General features: G+C 32.2%; 5 protein-coding genes across 5 annotated transcripts; 1 reads left to right on the plus strand and 4 right to left on the minus strand.

Moving 5' to 3' along the window:
- Positions 1-2433: 2433 nt before the first annotated feature.
- On the minus strand, positions 2434-2889 carry LOC107370546 (TATA-box-binding protein 2-like). The gene has a single exon (XM_015938527.1). The coding sequence runs from the start codon at positions 2887-2889 to the stop codon at positions 2434-2436; it is 456 nt and encodes a 151-aa protein (XP_015794013.1).
- Positions 2890-6416: 3527 nt separating this feature from the next.
- Positions 6417-7665, plus strand: LOC149093619 (uncharacterized). Its single transcript, XM_089269742.1, has 2 exons — positions 6417-6593; positions 7196-7665. The coding sequence occupies exons 1-2, from the start codon at positions 6555-6557 to the stop codon at positions 7553-7555; spliced, it is 399 nt and encodes a 132-aa protein (XP_089125868.1). The 5' UTR covers positions 6417-6554; the 3' UTR covers positions 7556-7665.
- Positions 7666-7787: 122 nt separating this feature from the next.
- Positions 7788-13901, minus strand: Hip1 (Huntingtin interacting protein 1). The gene is made up of 18 exons (XM_015932804.3): positions 13392-13901; positions 13245-13306; positions 13024-13164; positions 12426-12483; positions 12252-12327; positions 11556-11693; positions 11394-11488; positions 11203-11275; positions 10858-11118; positions 10710-10778; positions 10347-10608; positions 10043-10135; positions 9409-9606; positions 9088-9332; positions 8934-9023; positions 8788-8850; positions 8621-8721; positions 7788-8554 (listed from the first exon to the last, which is right to left on the minus strand). The coding sequence occupies exons 1-18, from the start codon at positions 13844-13846 to the stop codon at positions 8173-8175; spliced, it is 2862 nt and encodes a 953-aa protein (XP_015788290.1). The 5' UTR covers positions 13847-13901; the 3' UTR covers positions 7788-8172.
- Positions 13902-14187: 286 nt separating this feature from the next.
- On the minus strand, positions 14188-15153 carry LOC107365085 (uncharacterized). The gene is made up of 3 exons (XM_015932549.3): positions 14992-15153; positions 14774-14907; positions 14188-14704 (listed from the first exon to the last, which is right to left on the minus strand). Exons 1-3 carry the CDS (start codon positions 15003-15005, stop codon positions 14427-14429), a joined length of 426 nt encoding a protein of 141 aa, XP_015788035.1. The 5' UTR covers positions 15006-15153; the 3' UTR covers positions 14188-14426.
- Positions 15154-15226: 73 nt separating this feature from the next.
- Positions 15227-16807, minus strand: LOC149093620 (uncharacterized). Its single transcript, XM_089269741.1, has 2 exons — positions 16433-16807; positions 15227-16368 (listed from the first exon to the last, which is right to left on the minus strand). The coding sequence occupies exons 1-2, from the start codon at positions 16721-16723 to the stop codon at positions 15373-15375; spliced, it is 1287 nt and encodes a 428-aa protein (XP_089125867.1). The 5' UTR covers positions 16724-16807; the 3' UTR covers positions 15227-15372.
- Positions 16808-23873: the final 7066 nt, after the last annotated feature.

The following is a 23873-nucleotide window of genomic DNA, read 5'->3' on the forward strand; positions in this document are numbered from 1 at the left end:
CATTATTTTTGATGCAACAACAGATGCTAATAATGTTAAAGCTGGTTTCAATAATAAGGGTAAAAATCCTCCTTTTTGGATCAAAACTTTTTTGATTTTCACACTATTTTTATGTTTTGCGATTTTCCGTAGATCATTCTTATATAGCTTCAATGCTTTTAATTTTTTCTTTGGTACTTTAATAACACCTTTCAATATGTTTTTTGCGATTTCTGATAAAACATGAAAAACTTTACACGGACAAGAAGATAAAATAATTTTTCTTTGATTCTTCTTCTTTGTCTTTGCAAGTTTTTTTAAAGTTGGATAAACCTCAATTGCTTGTTTGACGCTCATTTTTAGTTTAACTTTTGAAATCGATTCACTTATACAAGTTGATAAGCAATTATTGGTATTGAAAAAATATTTGTTAATAGTCTAACTTCACTTGCTGTTTCAGGTTTTAAATCAATAAATAAATATGAATAAGGCTGTGAAGTAGCATGTTCAAAGACCTTTTGAAATTTTTTAATTTTCGTTGGAAACATTTGTCTTGCTAATGATGTCGCTATTGATTGATCTCTTGGGTTTTTAAATAGCACAATATATTGTGAATTCAAAGAAATATTTCTGCTCTCATGTCCTCTCATAAATAGGTTTTGACAAATTAAAATTACAGATACATTTCTATGATGACTACCTTTCGTAAACATTTCAGAAATGTATTTTGAATTTGATGCTTCATACATTAAATCATCGATTATAATCCAAGTTGGTCTTTTATCGAGCTTAATTTCATCAGGTAAACCTTTGATGAATTCAACTTGCTGCAAGGAATCGAAAATTTCTTGGTATTCGCTATAAAAATAAATTATTCTTTCTGGTATCGGATCACAAATCAGTTCTCTTTTAACAATCAGTTTTCTAACAAATTCAGTTTTTCCACTTCCTGTTGGACCCGCAATGAGCATAGTAAAAGGATGACGTAAATAAATTTTATAAGACATTTTTTAGTTTTCAAATTAAATAAGTCATACTTATATAATTTATTACAATATTATTATTTGAATACAATATTATTATTTGATTACAATTTTCATTATTTGATTACAATTTTCGGTAAATTTGCTTTATCCTGCGTTTCCAGGCATATTACCACAAACATCCTGTCCTCGTTGCTGTATTTGATAAGCTGGGCCTTTCTCAACCCATTTTTTCATTCCAATCACCGCATTAAGGCTGCATTTCCCGATCTTTTTATGAAGCGCACATGGTTCCAACCTTGGCAGCATATTACTCCAGGTTGCACCAAGCTTTCCAATATTTAGTCTGGGAATTCCAAGGGACTTGAGAATTTCCTCTGCCTCTTTTGATCTGCAAGCGATAAGGAAGTGGTCATCATCAATGTTCATATCATAGAACGTACTGATAAGTCCATCAATTTTGTTCAATTCGGTTCCCGTCTTTACTTGAAATGGCAAACCGTGATGATGATTTGTCAGGTATGTTGCTTGTCTCTGATCACTAGCTGATAGTTGCTCCAACTTCAAGCCATGATCAACACTGAAGACAGTTGCACCTGCTTCACTTAGTACAGCAATTTCACGAGGGTAAAATTTGTTATTATGGTAGAAGCCTTGAGTATCGAAATAACAGCAAATGTAATCCATGATTGTGTTTGAAGATCAGTTGCGTCTCTATTTATACTCTACGATACTCTTCATCAAAAGAGTGAGAGATCGAAGGAGCGGAGGATAATCTGCATAGAGAGAGCGCAAATTTTTCAAAAATTCTCCGTTGATCCGTAACATGAAATCGTTTCGTGTACAAGGACCACCGGGTACAATCATTTCACCGAAATTGTTCATATAGAGGTCAAAAATCTTGACGCAATTTGTTTTCAAAAATTTAACACTTTCCACAGGAAGTTTGTTCCCGGTAATTATTTCTTCTTCTTTGAATGGTTCATCAATACTTCTGATTTCACTTTTGACTAAAGTTGAAAAGATGAAAGCATCTTCGATGCCTCGACCTCCAACCATACATGCAACGAATTCTTCAGGTCTTAGTAAACTAAGAATGAAGATTACGCCGCAAAGATACATCTCGAGTAAGGGTAAATCCTTGTTTTGTACGCATAGACGATGCTTACGTTTGAGGAGCATGATTCCTCCAGTTGTTGATTCAATGGTCAATTCATCAACAACCTTCTGGGATGGAGCGTTGCCTTTCAAGACCTCTTGGATAAAAGTACCGAGTTGAATCAGTTCCCAACGTTTGAAGTTCACTCCATAACTCGTTGGATAGTCATTCACAAATAAACGCAAGTCAGCTCGACCACAGCAAACTTTGTTGTTACCATCCGTTGCCCATGAAATGGTTAATCGGAGGTCGTTAATTTTAATAGCTTTCAATGAATGCCAGTTTAATGTTGACATTGTGAAATAATAAAATTCAATGATCAATTTGCTTTTGCTCATCTCTTTTTATACTTGTCACCTCTCTGAATTCTTTGTATGCTTGATGAAGATCTCTATGTGATCTACCTCCGGTAATTATCAACTTACCTGAGGCATAATAAACAACACAGAGCTTGTTTTTCTTCCAAAGATGGGCAGGATAAATTTCAGGCTCATAGCTTAAGACAGATAAATCAATTTTGTCACGGATGGTTGCAACTGCAGTCATATTAATGATTTTAATGAACTTTGCACTTGGATAAGTTGAATTAACGAACCGTTTAGATTCATAGAAAGATTTGAAACCGGTAGCAATTATCTTTCCAGATTCAAATAACAATAAACAGTTACTTCCATCTTTAATGACATCGGCATTAAACTTCTTCAGTCTTTTTAATAAACGAACTTTTTTCCCAAGGTCCCAAAGTGAAACGACATTAACTATTTGCATAATTTATCATGAAAAATTCTTTAAACAATAAAATAATTAGTAGAGCAATTATTAATGTTGCTAGATAAAGGATTTCATACATTTTGACAAGAAATTTGAATTGCCTGAGGTATTTATGCTAAAGCTTCATAGACAATGAAAGATGATATATTGATGCCTTCAAGAAGGGAAACGTTCGTTTCCCTTCTTTCAGTCAAAATTCATGTCGAAAATAGACATTAAAAGATGATGTTGTGACAAGCCTTAGGGTATGAAAATGTCGTTGAAAGATGGTGTGAATCGTAAACAAGAATTCAAGGTCAAATACAGACGTTAAAAGATGGTATTCAACCGGAAATGTCAGACGGTGTCGTTGAAAGACGGTGTTCAAGCGGAAGTGCCTCAGGGGATAAAATAGCCGTTGAAAGACGGTGTTTGTCAGGGGGGTCAGTGACTGAGGGGGCGCACGAGTTTTTCCCCTATTTCCGTTTCCGGTTTCTGAGCCAGAAGCGTATGTTTCTATACTACTACTTTATTTGAAACTGGAGGAATTTTAACAGACAAGCTTAGTAGCAGTAGTTTACACGCTTGGAGCACTGATGCATCTACATCAGCATCTTGTATGGATAAAGATGAATCGCCAAATGATGAATCCCTAACCGTTCCTTTGAATTTTCAATTTTTTCGTATTCCGTTTATCATTTTTATTTCTCAAGTTACAATCTCAATTATAGTCTTTCTGTTGCAATTTGCCTTCTAATGTTCCAAGCCATACACTACACAACATGAAAATAATGAATCAAGTGTAACATCTAAATACCAAAAATTTGAACGCAATGTTGCTGCGATTTTCTTTTGGTGATAATTCTACAGAATAATGTTAAAAGATGTTTCATTGGCAATTTTGTTCGCAAGTTTTTCAAATACAAAGTTAACAATACAAGTAAATCACTTTTCATTTTTGAAAGTTTGTTTAGCAAACTTATTAATACCTTTCTGCATTTTATTAGCACACACGCTGTATTGATATTTAATGTGTTGCGCGAAACCTGTTCGATGAGCAACTTTAGCCTCGCAAGTTTCGAAAATAAATAATAATAATAAATAAAACACTTTGCACATGAGTGCACATTAACTTTATCTTCAGACTTTTTGTCAACATAATTACAATTTCCATTGTGAATAGTGCAAGAATACAGATGATATTAACCTTACCTCAAACAAGTCTAAAGTTTCTGATTGCTGAAAATTTAACGCTCAAAACTTTCTGTTTGAGTCATTTGATTTGTGCAGATATTTGAAAAAACTAAATCATTTTGGGAATTATAATTTTCATTCGAGTTGAAAACTCCTAATAAATTATCCTGTTTGTTAACAGGTACTACAGCTAAACAATTTTGTTCATTTTGATGATCCGCATCACTTGCAAAAATGACTACTTTTCTTGTTAAATTGTCGATAGATCTGTTTATCGGAGAAGCTATAACTGTTTTACTATAGCTATAACTATAACGTTTTTCATATAATCTTGAAATTTATTTTATTAAGCACATAATAAAATCTAATGTTTGGTCAAAGAATGGTGGTTTTAGGTGATGCCATTCTCGAAATATCGAGATTCAAAGTTTTTAGGTTAATGGCCATAAACAAGAGAGCTGTTGATGAATTACAAAAAGTGTTTAAGTCATGATGTGACCCAACAGTTTTTGGAGATCAATAATAAGTTTCAGCTTGCTAAAACTCATGGCCACAGACAACGATCGGTTTAACTGAAAATTGAACTTGATTTGTTTTACAGAAGAAGAAAATGTTATTTCTCATAATAAGACCATTTTCTGGATGTTCATCAAAAGTAACATCGTTAAGATGAGTTTCATGAGAAAATCTGCTTCCATAACTTTACAGAAAGTAATCTAAGTTTCAGTTTTCAACTTGATTGGCTCGAAAACTGTTCATCAAAGAAATTTTTAAATCTCACGAATGGAAGTAGTTTTTATGTCCCTACAAACCAAAGATGTCTAAATTTGACCGAAGTTCATTTTTCCCGTTTTTGACCATTCATGTCAATTTGTTCTTAAATGTGATAATTACGTCTTTTTATTACAAATGTAAAAACTGCCGTTGATGAGTTGATTGAACAACGAGACAAAATAGTCAAGGTAAGTAAATCTTGTGAAACATCAATTTCCGAACTAATTTAACAATTATTTTCCTTCCTCAGCCCAGAGCAGAATTAGTATTATTGAAAACAATCCATCGTTTAAAGTTAATGGATCTCAAAAAGAAATTGAGAGAATCAGCTCGCACGAAGAATCTTGAACCAAGTACTGATTTACGCCACTCAAACGGAACTTGAAATCTTGAACTCGTTAATATAAGAGTTACTTTCAATGTAATTTTACTAATTGTCGGGTTAATGCTGATGGAGTTAAACCAGCCGCTGCCAATTTAACGGCCAGCAATGTACCTTATCCTTATTATAATTATGATCGTGATCCTCGTCAATGGTTCAGTTCTGGTTATGGTACATATGGAACCACTTTTGCTCCATTCAATGGTGGCATCGAAGCATTGATTGTTGGCTTTATGATATCTTTAGCCATTGGTTTTATCGGATTACCTTTGATGATTCTTCTTTACTCCATGTTTTTGGGTAACACTGGTGGTGGTGGATTCAATTTGGCACCACCAGCAACCACAACTACAATCAATGGACGGAAGAGACGAGAAGCCAGTGTCATTGAAGCCTTGTTGCCTCAACTTGATTCAATTTCAAATGAAAAGCTTATTGAAATCTTTAAAAAGTTAACCGCTCAGCCTGACCAAATGAACTACTTGATGAGGTTCTTTAAGAACAAGGAAACTCAATGATCATCTTTGATGTTTTGAATTGCATTAGTCAGCATTACATATGATCAACACTCAAAAGGTTCAATGGATTGGGAATTAATATCTGACTCTATTTGAAACATTTATATTTTTGTAAAAAAAACTTTGAAATCTAGCTTCAAAATAGCAAATGTTAGTTGAGATAATTTTTGTCTACAACAGTCATCTCAATAAACTTTTGGAATAAAAATAAATAAATAATACAATTTATCATATAATTGAATTCAATTTTGTCAAACAATTACGATTGTCGTTCACTCGAGTCAAATTACGATCACTTTAAGGCAAGTTTAATGTTTAGTTAAAGATAATTCTGAAATGAAATAAATAAATATTGGACAATAAACGAAAAATCACATGCAACAAAAGATAAATGTTAGTGGAAAAAGTCTGAAATGCAATTAATACCGATTCAAAATTCAGTCCAAAAGTCACTGACCTTGGACATTTGACTGATATTGTGAGTAAAATGAGTCGTGATTATGCTTTTGAAGCCTTATCTAAAAAAGGGAATCTAACGGGATACCTAATAGATTTAAGGATCACACCAAGTCGGTAGCTTTTTTCAATAAGGTTTCTGATCTAATTCAGCTCTGATTTTATACCACAAGTACATGCGTACAGGGTAAATACATGGTTACTTACAATTTCATATTTTGATGCGATTCTTGTAATTGATTCCTTTTCCTGTTATTTAACCTTTATTTTCGTCTTTTCTTGTAACTCTGCTGATAATATCTAATATTCTAATTTAATTTTTATTTATATTTTAATATTTAAAATTTTAATATACTAATATGTTTTTAAATGTGTTAAATTTTTTCTCTAATAAAAGGGTAAGTTTTTGTTTCAAAAATTCGGTTCCCTGTAAACTCGCCACATTTAAACTTTAAAACAAACAGAGAGTCAAACCTTTTTACAACTTTAAAGAAATCTCGCCACTAATTGTTACAGCTATGGCAAGTAAATTATCAATTTTGATTAAGAAATTCGTGTACAAAGATCAAGCTCAAACTGAATAAATTCAATTTCATATCGTTTTGGTAGCTTTTTGTATTAATTCGAAAAGAGACATTATCGTGCTTCTATCGATTCATTGAAAGAAATATCCTACAGCATACTTCTGTTGCAAGCTAGGCAGCCAAAAAATTCAACAAAAAGCTATGTGTTCAATTAAATAACGATTCTCGGTACAAAAGCTATCAAAATGATATTGAATTGAATTTATTCAGTTTGAGCTTGATCTTTGTACACGAATTTCTTAATCAAAATTGATAATTTACTTGCCATAGCTGTAACAATTAGTGGCGAGATTTCTTTAAAGTTGTAAAAGGGTTTGACTCTCTGTTTGTTTTAAAGTTTAAATGTGGCGAGTTTACAGGACACCAAAAATTCATCTCCATTATAAACAAGTGTTTGTGTTTTTCTCATTTAATAGTTAAAAACATGGATCATGAATAGCCAACAAGAAATTTGTAAGATAAAAAGCGAATTGGTAAAGGAGAAATCCCTTGGACGGCGGGAAATTTTTAGTATGGAAAGTCCAAAACCAAAAGTTAAAATGGCCAAAGAATATAAAAAAAAGATTAATGAGTGCCAATTATTAGAAAGTATTCTTCATAAAGAAATAAATCGACTTAAAAAATATAAAGAATTATCTGGCACAAAGAATCTCCAGTCAAGCACTCATATGAAGTCCCGTACTAAAGCTCATATCAAGCACAAAGCTGCAAAAAATTGTGAACTGCGAACTGAAGCTAACCATATTAAATCTGCAACTCAATGGTATATTTTTTAACCTTACTGTGCCAGTGGATTCACCAAATAATAAGTGATAACAAAAAATCTTAAAAGTAAGTTGTATTTTTGTAAATAAAAATCAAAAAGAGTTACTCTTTTATCTTAATACTCTAACATGCGTCAGTTAATTATTCATTTATGCTATTCAATAAATTATCGTCCAGTCAAAACCAACAATCAATACACAGCATGTAATAAGTTAATGAAATAAATGAAGGCTGATCTCGTAATACAAGGTAACAATCAAAGTATTATTTTTCAAATTAATCCTTTGAATAGATGTATCTCATGATTAAAGAACCTTTAATGATTAAAGGTCATAAACATTAAAATTGAAAAAAGGTAATCTATAAATTGTGAACAAAAGATTAAAACTAATGCCCACTTGACAAGTATTCAAAATTTGCATAAATATGTATATCAAGCAATTTAAATAATGTAAAAAAAGTGATTCGATTAATAGCTTTAAACGGGTTTCTATATGAAATACGAAGTAGCATGATGCGTGGTCTTTATGGTGATGATAGAGTGAAATGATTGTGAATTTTACGAAATGTATTTCGATCAATAAAAATGATGTATATTAAGAATATTCGGGCAGCATTTATCGTCGATTTAACTAGCTAAATGGTAATGTCTTTTTCGTAATCCAGCAAGTCTCATTCTTTCTCGTGTGAGTTCACTTTCAAGTTCCAAAAGGCGAACCTGACTTTCCATTTCCATTTTCTTAGCTTGATGTAAGGTAAGTTTCGAGAAATCCATTGTATCTACATCCTCCGTTTTCTCGGCACAACTTTTGGCTATTGCGACGACATTTCCAGTAGCTTCTCTTACTTCTTTGGATGATTGAGCCAGTTTGGACATCTTTACACTTTTAGAATCAGCTTTAACCCTGGAAGCAACTACAAGTTGAGCTGTAGCTGCAGCAATTTCATTTGAAGCAACCACTAATTCCTCAAATTTAGCTTTTCCAGCGATTACTTTGTCAGCTGATTCACTAAAATAGACAAAGAAAGATTTTCATGTAATTTAAATCTCATTATTTATCGCTGAGCCAACTTACACTAGAAGTTTTGCTGCAAGAGCAACCACTTTGGAAGCCGAAATCAGGCCTTCAGTCCAACGATGATTTCTTTGATAAAATTCAGAAGGCGAAGCAGATCCCTGAAAAAAGAGTTAAATCAAATTTGAATAATAAGGAAAAATAATTTAAAATGATTCAATACATACTTTTCCTTGTACTATAATCTCTTTTTGCAACTCCTTTGAGTTTTTCACTAGACGAACGATGGCCTGGTAGTGATAAAAATATACATATATTTGATGAAATACATAAAATACAATAAAATAGATGATTAAATTGGTAATCAATGTACCTGCATCAATCCAGTACAAGAATCGAGAATATTTTCATTGACTTCTAATGTAACTCCTGTATCCTGTTTCTTTGATATAGCCATCATTTGCTGTTGAATTTAGGAAAATAAATGAGTTAGATTTGCATTTTTGCATCCAATCAATGAAATTTACCTCTAATTTATTAACTGCTTCTTCAATTGCCTTGTCCATATCAGTCAATTCTTGGGTAAGCAATTGTTCTAGATTCTGATTTTGATTAAGATTCAATTGTGGCATAATCTTAGATCGCAAGGCGATAATTTCGTTGACACAGGAACTTGTGGCTTCTAATTGATTTTTGATGTCAACACGATTCCTCATTTTTTGATTCAGTTGGAGAGAAGAGTTAACCAGATTTTTACAGTGATTCATAAGTTCTGTAAGTGAACAGAAATCAGATTAATAATTAAAGCAAACAAACTTCCGATTAAAGAAGATAATTCTAATCTTTACCTTGAGCCAGATCAAAGTTAGGTAATGTTTGGTAGATGACTCGACCACAATGGAAAGTATGAGATAGAGACGAATAATAATTAATGATAAATTTGCTGATGTCATCTAAATTGACGAGTAAACTGGTAACATTTTGTGAAGCTGAAGATAGTTTTTCCAGCCAATCTTTCAGACTATCACATTGATTGAAGAAATTTTCTGTGGGATGAGAAAAACAAAATAAATAAAAAATATACAGAAAAAAGTATTATTATCAATCCAAGGCATGGAATCTATCATTTCACAGTCAATCATCTAAAAACAATCTTAAACTTGACATTTTGATCTTGTTCTAACCTGATCTACACATAAGAGGAGGAAAAAAATTGCAAACAATTTCATTCAATGAATAGATGAAGCTATTTTTTCACGTTATGATCCAGGCGTTAATAATCTCACTTTATAGATGTTTCATGCTTGATAACATACAACTATTTCTGGTCATATTTGATGACTTCTTTTCAAGTCAAAAGTTTGAGCTTGACTTAAATGGTTTTAAATGGTTTGATTTGTAGTGAATGTTTCAAATTTCAGATCTTTTAGATGACTGTTTGGAAATTAGATTCGCAGATGGATTAAACTTCATTTAGCATACCAGGTGTTGAAAATATTGTAACGGGACAGTTTCCAGTATCTATATCATCATTTAGTTTAGATGTTGAATTGTGAGTCTCTTGAAGCATAAGATCTATAACGAAAAGGTAAAAATGAAATTAATTATTTAATTATACACAAGAGAGAAAGGTCAGAGAGAAATTTGCCTCAATTTCAATAAATCTGTGTTGGAATACTCGTTTCTACTTGTTTCTTAGTAGCAATTAAAGTAGAAAGATTACTAAGAAACAGATAAACGACGGATAACCGAGACAAAGTTATAGCTGTAATTTTTTTATAGATACCTAAAAGATGCCATTTAAGCTCATTAAATTTGGCTTCCCAGATTCTTGACTGATCCTCGATATCAGCTTTAACCATGAGAAGATGCTTCTGAACATCACTCAGTTCACCTTCAGTTTGAAGTTTCTCCTTTTGAAGTAAAGCTATTTCGGTGAGCAACTTTTTATTGTAAGCTTCAATGGCTTCAGCTTTTTCCACAGTTTCATTTTTGATGTTATTTTCTTCAACTTTGTGTTTCAATCCCTTTAATTGCTCTTCCAGACTCTGAAAAAATATTGATAGCACCAAAAAAAACATGTCAGTAAAACGTGACTCTGAATAAAATGACATTCACTCAAGGAGATAATTGTTCATTTTGATGTTACCTCTTTGGCTTTAAGTTCGCGTTCCAATGCTGATTTCGCACTGATACAGTTTTTGTCAACTTCAGCTTTCTAAAAAATGAAGAAAAACCAAAAAAAAGAAACATTTATGATGGATCTTAAAGAAACCATTTTCACTTCTCAAACCTACCGCTCTTAATAGTTCAATATGTTCATCTCTCAATTTTTTATAAATATCAAGAACTTTTGCTAATTTCTCGTTGGCTTTGGTATTCTCTTGTTGATTATCAGTTCCTATCTTTAATTTGGTAATTTCTTGTTTCAATTCTTCATTTTCTTTCATCAAATTATCTTTATCCATAGCTATGGCTTTTAATGCTCTATCTGATTCAACTGCATTACATTCAGCTTCAGTTAATTTACGCCGAAAACTATCAATAACACGCCCATCCTGAGATATACAAATAAAGAAAAATGAAAAAAAAAATTGATGATTAATCATAAAATTAATTGACATTTAACGAGGTAAACTAACCTCAATACGGATTTGTTGAATCTCCATTTCAAGCTCATCTATACGGCGTTTCAATTTGATGATTAAGTTATCTCTGAAATGCAAAAAAGGTATAATTTAGATGTAATAAAAGTATAACGGAATAATAATCAATATCATTACGACTTGATTAGAAGAAAAAAAATGATAAAATTATTTTAAAAAACAATTACTTGACTTCTAATGCTTCATGAGAAGCAGATCCATTGACTGGTTCCGATTTAAATGACCAAACTGATGAATTTTCGTCACTCTTCTCTTGTTCATTCTATAAGATAAAAATTAGGTAAGAATCATTAGAAACCGATTTGAGTTTGAAATTTTTAAATACAAACCTGATTATTTGGAAAGGATAAATCAATGAGAGTATCTGTTGCTTCAGATCCATCAGGAGAGTCGGATTGTTGAGGAAGGATGACAACAGGTGTAACATGACTTTTTAAATCAGAAGCTAACAGGAAATTTGGTGGATTCTGTAGAATGAATTTAAACAATTAGATTGTAAAAAAAAGGAATCAGATTATTGTCTGTAACCTGAAAATGCTGATTAAGATTACTGCAAGTTTGATAATCTTTTAACCTTTCAAGGCAGACAAAATTGGTTATTCAAGAGCTGTTTCACTGTCTATGTTTTGTTTACCTTATTTTGACTAACGAGGGATCAAGTTATATAATTTAGTTCAATCTTGATTAGTTAAAACACCGAAATAAGTTTAAAGTCAAACAGCATGAGATGAAGTTACAGATGAAAACATCTCAAATGAGTAGTTTACTAATTAAATAAGCGTTAACGCTCAATGATCTTCAGATAATCTTCAACAAAAGTATTCATCACAAAAACGTTCACCTTTACTACGCTAAAAAATATACATTTTTGAATTTCCTTTTTTTCTGTTTGCTTGAAAGAACGGCGACTAATTGGAATGTTGTCTCTTAATTAAAAGGCTTCGTTTACATGTTAATGTAAAAAGCTGTTTTAAAACAGATTTAAAATTAATTGCAATTAGTTAAATTACATAATGTCTACTTACATCTGGTAATAATGGTATTTGAATAAGATATCTGAAATACTGTAGATTGCTGGAGTTGAGATAGAATTGTTTCAATCTATTGAAAAAAAGTGTTAATGAAGAGAAGGTTGAAATTATTTTGATAAGAATAACGGTTAATATGAAAGAAAAAGGAGTTAATTCCAAGATAATTACAATTTAAATTGAGTTAGGAATCTATCTCTGTGACCATCAAGTGTTCCGGGTGGTAATGCTGAATTAATGAGGTAAATTAAGAGAAATAAAATGAGTTAAAGTGTGACTAATAGCGATTTAAGGATGAAGGATAGTTAAAATACTATAAAATGAAAGTAGAGATTCATTGTGAAGTTCAATTTTTTCAATTGAAAAGATTATTTTGTACAAATGAAATATTTGAAGGTTAATTCAAAGGAATTATCTTTTCCAATTTTCTAAAACTCACCAACAATCCAATTCATTACACAATACAATCAACTTTTTTGTTAACCAGTGTAATGGTTAGGAATGAGAGGGAAAAAAGTTTATGTGTAAAAATAGATTAATGTGAATGAGAATGTCAATCTGTCAGAAATTTTATGATGTTTACTGATGCAGAGAGTTAAAGTTATAGTCTATTACATTGTACCAATCAACTTTTCATCCTCTATCTCATTGAAAGAGCATTAGTCTTGCTCTTACCATTACACTAACAGCATATGAATATTTGAGTTGTTGGTGAGTAGTGGATTAATTAGGAAAAAAGTAGTAGCCAAAAATAGACAAATGAACCAACCTCCATGTAATTTGAATAAGACTTTCACTGAGTAATCATAGAGTTGACTTGAGTCCTGTATACAGGGAATCAGTGGAGCTAATCGACATTGGCCAGCACTTGTCATCGAATTGGCTCTAGACATGTCCAAAGATCCAAAAACTTGAACATAAAAGAGGAGGAAAAATGTTAACACCTAGAAAATAACTTGTTATGGAAAAGGTAATGAATGACCAAATCACCTGCTGATTGAAGGTTTAGTATTTCATCTAAATAATCAAACATCTCACATGAAAGTTGAAAACTGTAAAAAATGAGAGGTAAAGAGATTAATGAAAGTCAAAGGGAAAACAAAGGTTACTTTTGTCAAACATTTATCTGATACATACAAAACATTTACGTCTCTTTCACTGATTTCATCAAGCTCTTCATCGGTGACCAGTAGACTTCCCGGAAATCTAATATTCCGAACATGAAAATCCATTTTTGACACAAGTAGGGCACAGTAATTCTGTATAAGCTTGCCATAACCATCTTTCAGTGATCCCCAGAATCGACCAAGATCACTAATTATTCGTCGATTTGGGTATGCATCAATGATGGCTTTAGGATGTCCTTCACGGAGAAGTTTATGAACAACATGACAAAATTTCCAACACACAATAGGATTCTCTTGAAGTGGTAATTTAAGAACAAGGTTCCAGAAAAATTGTGATCCTTTTTCTCGGAATGACTCGATGATTATTCTTCGTACATGTTTCTCTTTAACTGGACATTCATTGTTGTTGACAGCTTTTCTAATACTATTGGCTTGAGAATGGTCAACATCGGAGTGAAGAGACATCACAATAATACAGACAGAGACGTTTTGTCAACTGACAATCAAACGTAGACATTTCAAAACACATTAAATGAAGCTCAAAGCAAAACAAGTCTACAAAACAAACCGACACAAGCGACTTAAACGACATCTATATTATGTAAAAAGATCTAACAGTCGCTGATACAGTAATTCAACAACAAGTCGATAACAGTCAGCAAATAACTTATAAATTAGGCTCCAAGATTTAAAAGATTTTCATAATTAAATGAAATCGATGAATAGTTATCAAATCCATGAAATAACATAAAAAATAATCAGAAGAGTACAAATAAATTAGTCAAAAATCAATAAAAAAAGAACGGTTTCCATTTTAAGTCCAGAGTTTATTGAGAAGTTCACTTGATTTGGAAACACATAATTTAAACAAGATGTTGAAATGATTTTATATGCATTAAAGCATCAAATTCTGATCACTTTTAATAGCACGGACCTTTTGAGGCAATAGATTACAAAATGGCAAGAGCATCAGCGCTGTATATAAAACAAGATGATTGTATCGCGAAAATGGGTAAAGTGTATAGAACAGTACCGAATATCTGAATTAACGTTTTCTTGGTGGTGCACCGCCACCGCCACCACCACCGCCACTGCCTCCTCCGCTTCCACCACCTCCTGGTGCTCCTCTACCACGTCCACCACCACCACGACCTCTTCCTCGACCTCGTCCTCTACCTCGTGCAGCGGCTTCTCTCTTTTTGGCTTTAGTTTTTGGAGTATCATCCACTAATAGCGTCTCCAAAGGTAACGCATCAGGTAATAGAAAATATCTGATGTTATTTCCTCTGATCGACAATGCTTCCAATTTCACTGGATCAGAACCTTTACAAAGAAATAAAATAAATTCGATATTTAGTAAAATTTTAGAATGCAAAGAAATGATAGTCATACCTTTAGGTGGAACTACTTTAACAGATTTCATGTGTGTATTCATGGCGACATCAACACCAGTAACAGTACCAGTCACAACGGTTCCATTTTTTAATTCTACCGTTAATGTCTCATTAGAAAGTTTCATTAAAAATCTGAAAGACAAAAGCAAAAACTGTTATTCACTTCAATTCAATTGAATGCATATAAACAAAACACAGGAACAAAAAGATACAAACCTGACAAGCTTCATAATGATATAATGATCACTTCAAATTCAAAGGATAATTTAAGGGTTAACTTATAAATTTACAGATTATTGATGAAAATTTTTTGGAAATCTCAAACTTAACGAGAGTTCATGCGATGAATTTTATCAAAAATTTCAAAATTTGGGCTCTGAAAATTTTAGCCGACGAACAAGTGGTGCCATCACTTAGCATTGAAAAGAAATGTATTTGAAAGCGCTATTGGTTCAAGTATTTAAAAAATAACTTAAATTCAAATTTATTTGTTCACAAGTTTTGTTACGAAGAAGTACTAAGTCATTTAAATTAAACATAAAGTTTCTTAAAAAATAATTATTCAGCATAATAATAGTAAATTTGAGAAATTACTACTCAGATAATACTTTCGCGATAATTTTTAGCTTTGGGAGTAGATTGGATGTATCTGGAAGGCTGTTGATGAGGTTTACTCAATGTGTTGGATCTTTCAATCCCAGTTGTCAATAGATTAGTAACACTTGAGAGATCAAATGAATTGCTAATCGATCGATTCCGACATACCGATGAGAGTGGAGCGTTCAATATATGACTCATACCTTCTTCGATAGATGGCCTTAAATCATCGAAAGAGATAGACAACTGGTGCTTGGTAATTCGTGGATTATGCTGGGTAAAGGTTCGATTGGATGAATTTGGTGTTGAACATTTTGAAGATGAAAGAGATGGCAAAGATTGTTGAGATGAAGATAAAGGTGATGAGGAAGATGCGTCTGTTAAAACTAATGAAACAGGTTCATTGTCTTGAAGTTTTTCTTCGTCAATAACAGATTGGTCATGAGTTACTTTACCACAAACATATGTTAAATTAGAGTTAAGTTTTTGTTTGGGTGCAGGTCTTTTATCTGAAGGCAACTGCAAGTAAAATGTTTCACTCATTTCATGTACCGGTTCAACTTGTGAAGTATTTATTCCTATGTCTTTGGTGTTTTTCACCATCTCAATAGGTTCGACTTCCATCAACTCGAGTACTTTTTCCATGACATGCAAAGTAAGTAAATTTTCAAGCTGCATATACGTGTATTGTTTGAAATGTGTAGACTCTTTTGGTGATGAAGCTGGTCGATTGAGTTTTGGTTTCGATAGTTTATTAGGTTGATCACGTCGAGTATGGGTTTGAGTGGCAGATTCAATTTGGTTAGCTTCAGTTTGCACTTCAATATTCTTGGTATGAGCACTCAGTTTAGTACCATTTGTATGTAACTTCATCTGGTCCAAATCTTCAATACTTGGTTCAAGATTCTTCATACGAGATAATTCTCCCAATTGCTTTTTAAGATCCAATAACTTGGATCGATGGGTTTCTTCTAATAATAATAATTCTGCTCTGAACTGTGGAAGTAAAATTATTGTTAAATTAGTTCAGAAATTATTATTTCACAGAATATTTACTTACCTTGACTCTTTTGTCTTGTTGTTTAATCAACTCATCAACAATGTCTTCTTCATCTTCGTCCAGAATAGCTTCAGCATGAGCTCGACCAATGGCTTTAACTATTCCATTGAGTTCCGTCCGGTATTGCTCCAGTTCACTTTGAATCTTCGAGATATCTTTTTGATAATCATTAATTTTACTTCTTAACCAATAAATGATAAAAGCACAAACACTTGTTTGTATTGAATAAAAATTTTTCGAACAAAAACTAACCATTTTATTAGAGAAAAAACCTAACATGTTTAAAAACATAAGAGTATAGTTAAAATTTTAAACATTAGATTCATAGGATTAAATCAAATGGTGGTAGAAAAGAAGAAAAAAGGTTAAATATCAGGAAAAGGAAACAATTACAAGAATCGCATCAAAATATGACGTATTTAGACTTATTCCACTAACCTCTATCTTGGTGTAACCGAATCTTCGGTTTATTTTCCAATATTTATTTAGCCCATAACAGAATTATTGCACCTAATTAACATTAACCTCGCCTTTGTAAAGTTAATTTGACTCGATTGAACAGTATTCGCACTTGCTTGACAAAATTGAAATCAATAGTATGATAAATTGGTATAGTGTCGGTTGACCACACTAATTATTTGAGCAAACGAAAACTTGTGAATGTTTTACAGCTCTAAATAAAAATTAGCTTCAATTTAGCTTCAAATCAACTGTAACTTAATTGTATTATTTACTCATTTAACTTCGTTCCAAAAGTTTATTGAAATTACTGTTTTAAACAAAAACCATCTCAACTAACTTTTTTCATTTTGAAGATCGATTTCAAAGTTTTTTTCTTCACGAAAATATAAACATTTCAAATGGATTCAGGTTAACTTTGCAAAAATTTCAATTAGCTTTTCATTCGAAATTGCATCCAGTTAAGGCAAAAATGATTCAATAACACTGGTTTCTCGTCTCTTCCGGCCATTGATTGTAGTTGTGGTTGCTGGTGGAGCCAAATTTAATCCACCACCAGTGTTACCCAAAAACATTTAGTAAAGAAGAATCATCGAAGGTAATCAGATTGAAAACAAAAAGACATTGTCCTGTGAAAATGAGAGTGAAATGAACAATTTACATTGAAAGTAACGCTGAAATCAACGCTTTCAAGCTTTAATCTTACCAAAGCTTTGTAAATTACCAGAAATCATTATCACTTATTAGGTAAATATTAATATTATTAGGTGAATCCAGTGGCACAATAAAGTCAAAAATATACCATTGAGTTGTAGATTCAATATGGTTAGCTTCAGTTTGCACTTCAATATTTTTTGCACCTTTTTTTCTTGGTATGAGCCTTAATTTTAGTGGCATTTGTATGTATTCTATTATAACTTCAGCTGGTTCAAATCTTCATTAGTACTTGGTTCAAGATAATTCTCGGCGTCGTTCAAGCGATTTCCAATAACCATTTGAGATCCAATAACTTTAAACGATGGATTGTTTCCAATGATGCTAATTCTGCTGTGGACTGGGGAAGGAAAATAATTGTTAAATTAGTTCGGAAATTGATGTTTCACAGAAGATTTACTTACCTTGATCATTTTGTCTCGTTGTTTAATCAACTCATCAACGTCAGTTTTTAATAAAAAGACGTAATTGTCACATTTAAGAACAAATTGACATGAATGGTCAAAAACGGGAAAAAATGAATTTCGGTCAAATTTAGACATCTTTGGTTTGTAGGGACATGAAAACTGCTTCCATTCGTGAAATTTAAAAATTTCTTTGATGAACAGTTTTCGAGAAATTCAAGTTGAAGACTGAAACTTCGATCGCTTTTTGTACAGTTATTGAAGCAGATTTTCTTATGAAACTCATTTTCATGATATCACTTTCGATGAACATCCAGAAAATGGTCTTATTATGAGAAATAACATTTTCTTCTTCTGTAAAACAAATCAAGTTCAATTTTCAGTTAAATCGATCGTTTTCTGTGACCATGAGTTTTAGCGAACTGAAACTTATTATTAGTCCACAAAAACAGTTGGATCACATCATGACTTTAATACTTTTTTCAATTTATCAACAGCTCTCTTGTTTTCGGCCATTAACCTAAAAACTTTGAATCTCGGTATTTCGAGAATGGCATCACCTAAAACCGCCATTCTTCGACCAAACATTAGATTTGATTATGGGCTAAAATATCGTTGAATTTTAAATCATTTAAGATCATATGGAAGAAGTTATAGCATTTTCTACTTATGTTACCAGATTTTGTGCTTCATTTATAAAGGTAAATGAATGTTAAAACCCAAATCTTATGATGTGTTAGTTAAATAGTCTGTTTTGCAAACTTTTACATAAATGAAATGTTTAAAAGATCATTGACAGAAACTTTGACTTTAGAGTTGAGAGTTAAGTTATGGTGTGTTTGCACGAGCAAAAACTGAGTCCATTAATGCTATGAAAAAGTCTCTCCAATCAACAGTTCTCGAGAAAATCGAGGTCAAACTTCAAACTTCGAATGGCTTTTACGCGATTGTGGAAACAGATTTTTGAATGAAACGCATTTGCCTGATGTAGCTTTTGATGAGCAACTCGAAAATGGACTTATTACAAGGAATAAAGCTCTCTTTTTCTGTATAACAGATCAAATCGATTTTCGATTAAAACTGACCTCGTTCAGTGAACGTAAAAATTAGGTAACTGAAACTTATGATTTGTTGAAAAAAGTTGTTGAAGTACATCAGTAAACTCAAACTTTGTTCAATTTAACGACGGTTCTCTTGATTTTGGCCATTGGCCTTAAAACTTTGAGTCTCAATATTTCAAGAATTGTGGAACCTAAAATAATTTCCTGATCACTAGATTTTATTACGGGCTATAATTTGATGGAATGTTAAAGCATTCAATGTCCTACAAAAAAAGTTATTGAAAACATTGATTACTTATGTTACCAGATTTTGTGCTTGCTTTATAAAGGTAAATGGGTATTAAAACAAATCTTATGTTATGAAGAATCATCAAAATTAAATGAATAAACTCAGATTTTATTTAGTTCTTAGTCATATAATGTTATAGCCCATAATGAAATCTAATGTTTGGTCAAAGAATGATGATCATAGATGATCATACTCCCGAAATATTGACACTCAAAGTTTTTGGGCCAATGGCCAAAATCAAGAGAAATGTTGATAAATTGTAAAAATTATCCAATCAATTATGTGGAACAACAATTTTTATGGGCTAATAATAAGTTTCAATCCGCTAACTCTAACGTTTACAGAAAACGATCGATTTAACCAAAAATCGAACATCATCTGTTTTGAAGAAAAACAAAATGTTATTTCTCATAATAAGACCGTTTTCTGGTTGATCATCAAAAGTAGCGTCGTTAAGATGAGTTTCATGAGAAAATCTGCCGCCATAGCTGAACATGAGGCGATCGAAGTTTCAACTTCCAATTCGGTTTACTCGAAAACTGTTCATCAGACAAAATTTTGAATCTCACAAATGGATTTAGTTTTCATGTCTCTACAGACTCTAAATTTGAAAGAACTTAATTTGCATCCGTTTTGGCCTATTTGTGTCAAGTTGTGCATGCATGTAACAATCTGGTCTTTTCACATTGTAGCAACAACCAACAATGTCTTCTTCTTCATCTGTATCCAGAATAGCTTCACCATGGGCTTGACCAATGGTTTTAACTATTCATCGAATTCCGTCCAGCATTGTCCAATTCACTATTGATCTTTGCAATCTCTATTTGGTAATCGTGAATTTTGGCTTTTAACTAATAATTAATAATAAACACAAATACAAAATCAATATTCCATGCAATTCCAGATTCAATATTGTTAGCTTCAGTTTGCACTTCAACATTTTTTGTACCTTTCTTCTTGGTATGAGCATTCACTTTAGTACCTTTTGTACGGAACTTCATCTGGTCCAAATCTTCAGTACTTGGTTCAAGATTCTTCGTGCGATCTGATTCTTCCAATTGCTTTTTGAGTTGATTTTTCTCTTTTTCTAAAACACTTTGCAATAATTTCCATTCATTCAGCTTTTTTTGATATTCTTTGTTGATTTTAACTTTTGGTTTCGTACTTATCATGCTAAAAATTTCCCGTCGTCGTTTAGGTGTTTTCTCCTTTACCAATTGCTTTTTGAGATCCAATAACTTTAATCGATGGATTTCTTCTAATAATAATAATTCTGCTCTGAACTGTGGATGGAAAATAATTGTTAAATTAGTTCAAAGATCATTATTTCAGTGAAGATTTATTTACCCTTACCTTTTTGTCTCGTTGTTTAATCAACTCATCAACAATGTCTTCTTCATCTTCGTGTGAAATAGCTTCATCATGGGCTCGACCAATGGTTTTAACTATTCCATTGAGTTCCGTCCGGTATTGCTCCAGTTCACTTTGGATCTTCGAGATATCTTTTTGATAACCATTAATTGCACTTCTTAACTAATAAGTAATAATAAACACTTTTATATAATAAAGAAAAAATTTTAAACATAAACTTGCCTTTTTATTCCCAAATAAATTTAAAAACATATTTAAAAGAATATTAGTTAACTAATTAAAAATTTTCGTTTGTTGGATTTGTGCAGTGAGTGAGTCACCAAATTAGATCACTATTTTGATCTGAGATTCAATATTGTTTAGTTCACAGTTCAACATTTTTTGACCTGTCTTTTGTATGAGCATTCATTTTAGTACCTTTCGTTCAGAGCTTCATCTGGTTCAAATCTTTATTAGTAGTTGATTCAAGATTCTTCGTGCGAGTTATTATTAATATCTAATACATGTAATATCTTAATATTTTTTGCGTTGATTTTTTCTTTTTGTAAAACACTGCAATAATTTCCATTCATTCAGCTTTTCTTGATATTCTTTGTTGATTTTAACTTTTGGTTTTGAACTTCCCATGCGAAAATTTTTTCGTCTTCGCTTAAGTAAAATTTTCTTCTTTTCCAATTGCTTTTTGAGATCCAATAACTTTAACCGATGGATTGCTTCCAATAATACTAATTCTGCTCTGGACTGCAGATGGAAAATAATTGTTAAATTTGTTCAGAAATTATTGTTTTACAGAAGATTTATTTAGGTTTCGATAGTTTATAAGGTTAATCACTCCGAGTCTTGGCTTGAGCAGATTCAATATTGCTAGCTTCAGTTTGCACTTCAACATTTTTTGTACCTTTCTTCTTGGTATGAGCACTCAGTTTAGTACCATTTGTATGTAACTTCATCTGGTCCAAATCTTCAGTACTTGGTTCAAGATTCTTCGTGCGAGCTGATTCTTCCAATTTCCTTTTGAGATCCAATAACTTTAAACGATGGATTTCTTCTAATGCTAATAATTCTGCTCTGGACTGTGGAAGGACAATAATTGTTAAATTAGTTCAGAAATTATTGTTTCACAGAAGATTTATTTACCTTGACTCTTTCGTCTTGTTGCTTAATCAACTCATCAACAATGTCTTCTTCATCTTCCCGTGAAATAGCTTCAGCATTAGCTCGACCAATGGCCTTAACTATTTCTAATATTTCTGTCCGGCATTGTTCCAGTTCACTTTTGATCTAACACTTGTTTGTATTGAAGAAAATTTTTGAAACAAAAAATAACTTTTTTGTTAGAAAATATATTTAAAAACATACTTAAAAGCATATTAGGATAAAATTTAAATATTATATTCAGCAGAGTGGCAAGAAAGGTTAAATAACAGGAAAATAAAATAATTACAAGAATCGCATCATATGAAATATTCACCGGGTAGCGCCATTGCAGAACTGCTAGTGAATGCTACATGTAGCAAACCAATCTCCGTTTAGCAGAAACGCTACCGACTTTGTGGAATCTCGTGTAGACCAATTCTAGGTAATCAGTTGGATTCCCTTATTACTAGTAGATAAGGCTTCACGAGCATAATCTCGACTTATTTAGCTCACAATATCAGTCAAATGTCCAATATCAGTGATTCATGGACTGAGTTTTGAATCAATTTCAATTGAATTACCGACTTTAATTCCAAAAGTTTATTGAGATAACTTTTTTAAACAAAAATTATCTCAACTAACATTTATAATATTTTAGTTGAAACAAACATCAAAGATGATCACTGAGTTTTCTTGTTCTTAAAGAACCTCATCAAGTAGTTCATTTGTTCAGGCTGAGCGGTTAACTTTTTAAAAATTTCAATAAGCTTTTCATTTGAAATTGAATCAAGTTGAGGCAACAAGGCTTCTATGACACTGGCTTCTAGTCTCTCCCGTCCATTGATTGTAGTTGTGGTTGCTGGTGGAGCCAGATTCTTCATATTCATTTTTGAGATCTTATAACTTGATTAACCGATTTATTCATTTATACCTCGACTCTTTTGTCTCGTTGTTTAATGAACTAACCAACAATGACAGTCTTTAATAAAAAGACACAACTGTCACATACATGCACAAATTCAAAAATGGAGGCAATAATAAATGAATTTCTTTCAAATTTTCACTCTGTAAGGACATTAAAACTATTCCTCGCAATGTTTTTTCAACTTGGTCAGGATCATCTTACTAAATTAAGAAATAATATGAGAAATGAAAAAAGAGCAAAATAGCAAAAAGATTAATAGAAAAAACAAAACTGAAAGAAATCAGAAAACTGAAAAATAATGCTAAAAATCATACTAGGCTTTTTTATCCTGTACGCTGCTTGCAGTCATAACTCATGAAGGGTTGATGCTTCCGAACCCAGATTTGAACCATAAGCATGGCGGACCGAATCATACTTTCGAAGCTCAATCATAGCTCAATGCCATTCAAGCTCACTTCGTTATTCGACCTCTAAATAACATTTACATGCCGTTTCCATTTTCTGAAAGTGCAAACTTTTCAGATTGGTTGGTAGTTGTTAAATGTTCATAACTAATTATGGCAAAAAGATATGACCGTTTCCATACCGATCAGTTAATCAATTTTTTTGCAAAATTCGGCTATCTTTGCAACGGTATGAGTTATGAACATGTAACAACTACCAACCAATCTGAAAAGTTTGCACTTTCAGGAAAAGACATGCAAATGTCATTGAAGGGTCAAATAACGGAGTGACCTTGAATGGCCTTGCTTTCGAAAGTATGATTCTTCAATCCACAAAAGCTTATGGTTCAAATCTGAAGTCGGTAGCATCGGTTCATGAGTCATGACTGAAAACAGGTGTAAAGGCTGGAAAAGCCCAGTACAACTGACAAGGGAAGTAATTCAGGTGTCTCAGCGATTTCCGGTCGAGACTATGTTCATTCGATAGAGCATAAAAAACTAGCGATAGGGTTTGTCGGCTTTAGATAGAAAACTTTCGGGTCACGAGAAAATTGAGGTCAAAACCCGTTTTGTTGCAAAAAATGCCCAAATTTTTTTCGAACTTTGATTCATTTTCGAAGGTTTTCAGACCTGAAAAA

Source organism: Tetranychus urticae, chromosome 3, assembly GCF_039701765.1.
Source record: "Tetranychus urticae isolate SD_2017Ah chromosome 3, NJAU_TeUrti_SD_1.0, whole genome shotgun sequence".
In the NCBI taxonomy this organism is placed as follows: domain Eukaryota; kingdom Metazoa; phylum Arthropoda; class Arachnida; order Trombidiformes; family Tetranychidae; genus Tetranychus; species Tetranychus urticae.

Excerpts from the sequence above, each read along its gene's own strand:
- LOC107370546 (XM_015938527.1), bottom strand. The coding sequence starts at position 2,889 with ATGCAAATAGTTAATGTCGTTTCACTTTGGGACCTTGGGAAAAAAGTT.
- LOC149093619 (XM_089269742.1), top strand. The coding sequence starts at position 6,555 with ATGTTTTTAAATGTGTTAAATTTTTTCTCTAATAAAAGG. Across the intron at positions 6,594-7,195 it reads ATTTTTTCTCTAATAAAAGG|TTAAAAACATGGATCATGAA; the intron begins GTAAGTTTTTGT and ends CTCATTTAATAG.
- Hip1 (XM_015932804.3), bottom strand. The coding sequence starts at position 13,846 with ATGTCTCTTCACTCCGATGTTGACCATTCTCAAGCCAATAGTATTAGA. Across the intron at positions 11,694-12,251 it reads AAATACCATTATTACCAGAT|AATCCACCAAATTTCCTGTT; the intron begins GTAAGTAGACAT and ends TTCATTCTACAG. Across the intron at positions 8,722-8,787 it reads AGATTATAGTACAAGGAAAA|GGATCTGCTTCGCCTTCTGA; the intron begins GTATGTATTGAA and ends CTCTTTTTTCAG.
- LOC107365085 (XM_015932549.3), bottom strand. Across the intron at positions 14,705-14,773 it reads TAAAGTAGTTCCACCTAAAG|GTTCTGATCCAGTGAAATTG; the intron begins GTATGACTATCA and ends TTCTTTGTAAAG.
- LOC149093620 (XM_089269741.1), bottom strand. The coding sequence starts at position 16,723 with ATGTTTTTAAACATGTTAGGTTTTTTCTCTAATAAAATGGTTAGTTTT. Across the intron at positions 16,369-16,432 it reads AACAAGACAAAAGAGTCAAG|TTCAGAGCAGAATTATTATT; the intron begins GTAAGTAAATAT and ends TTACTTCCACAG.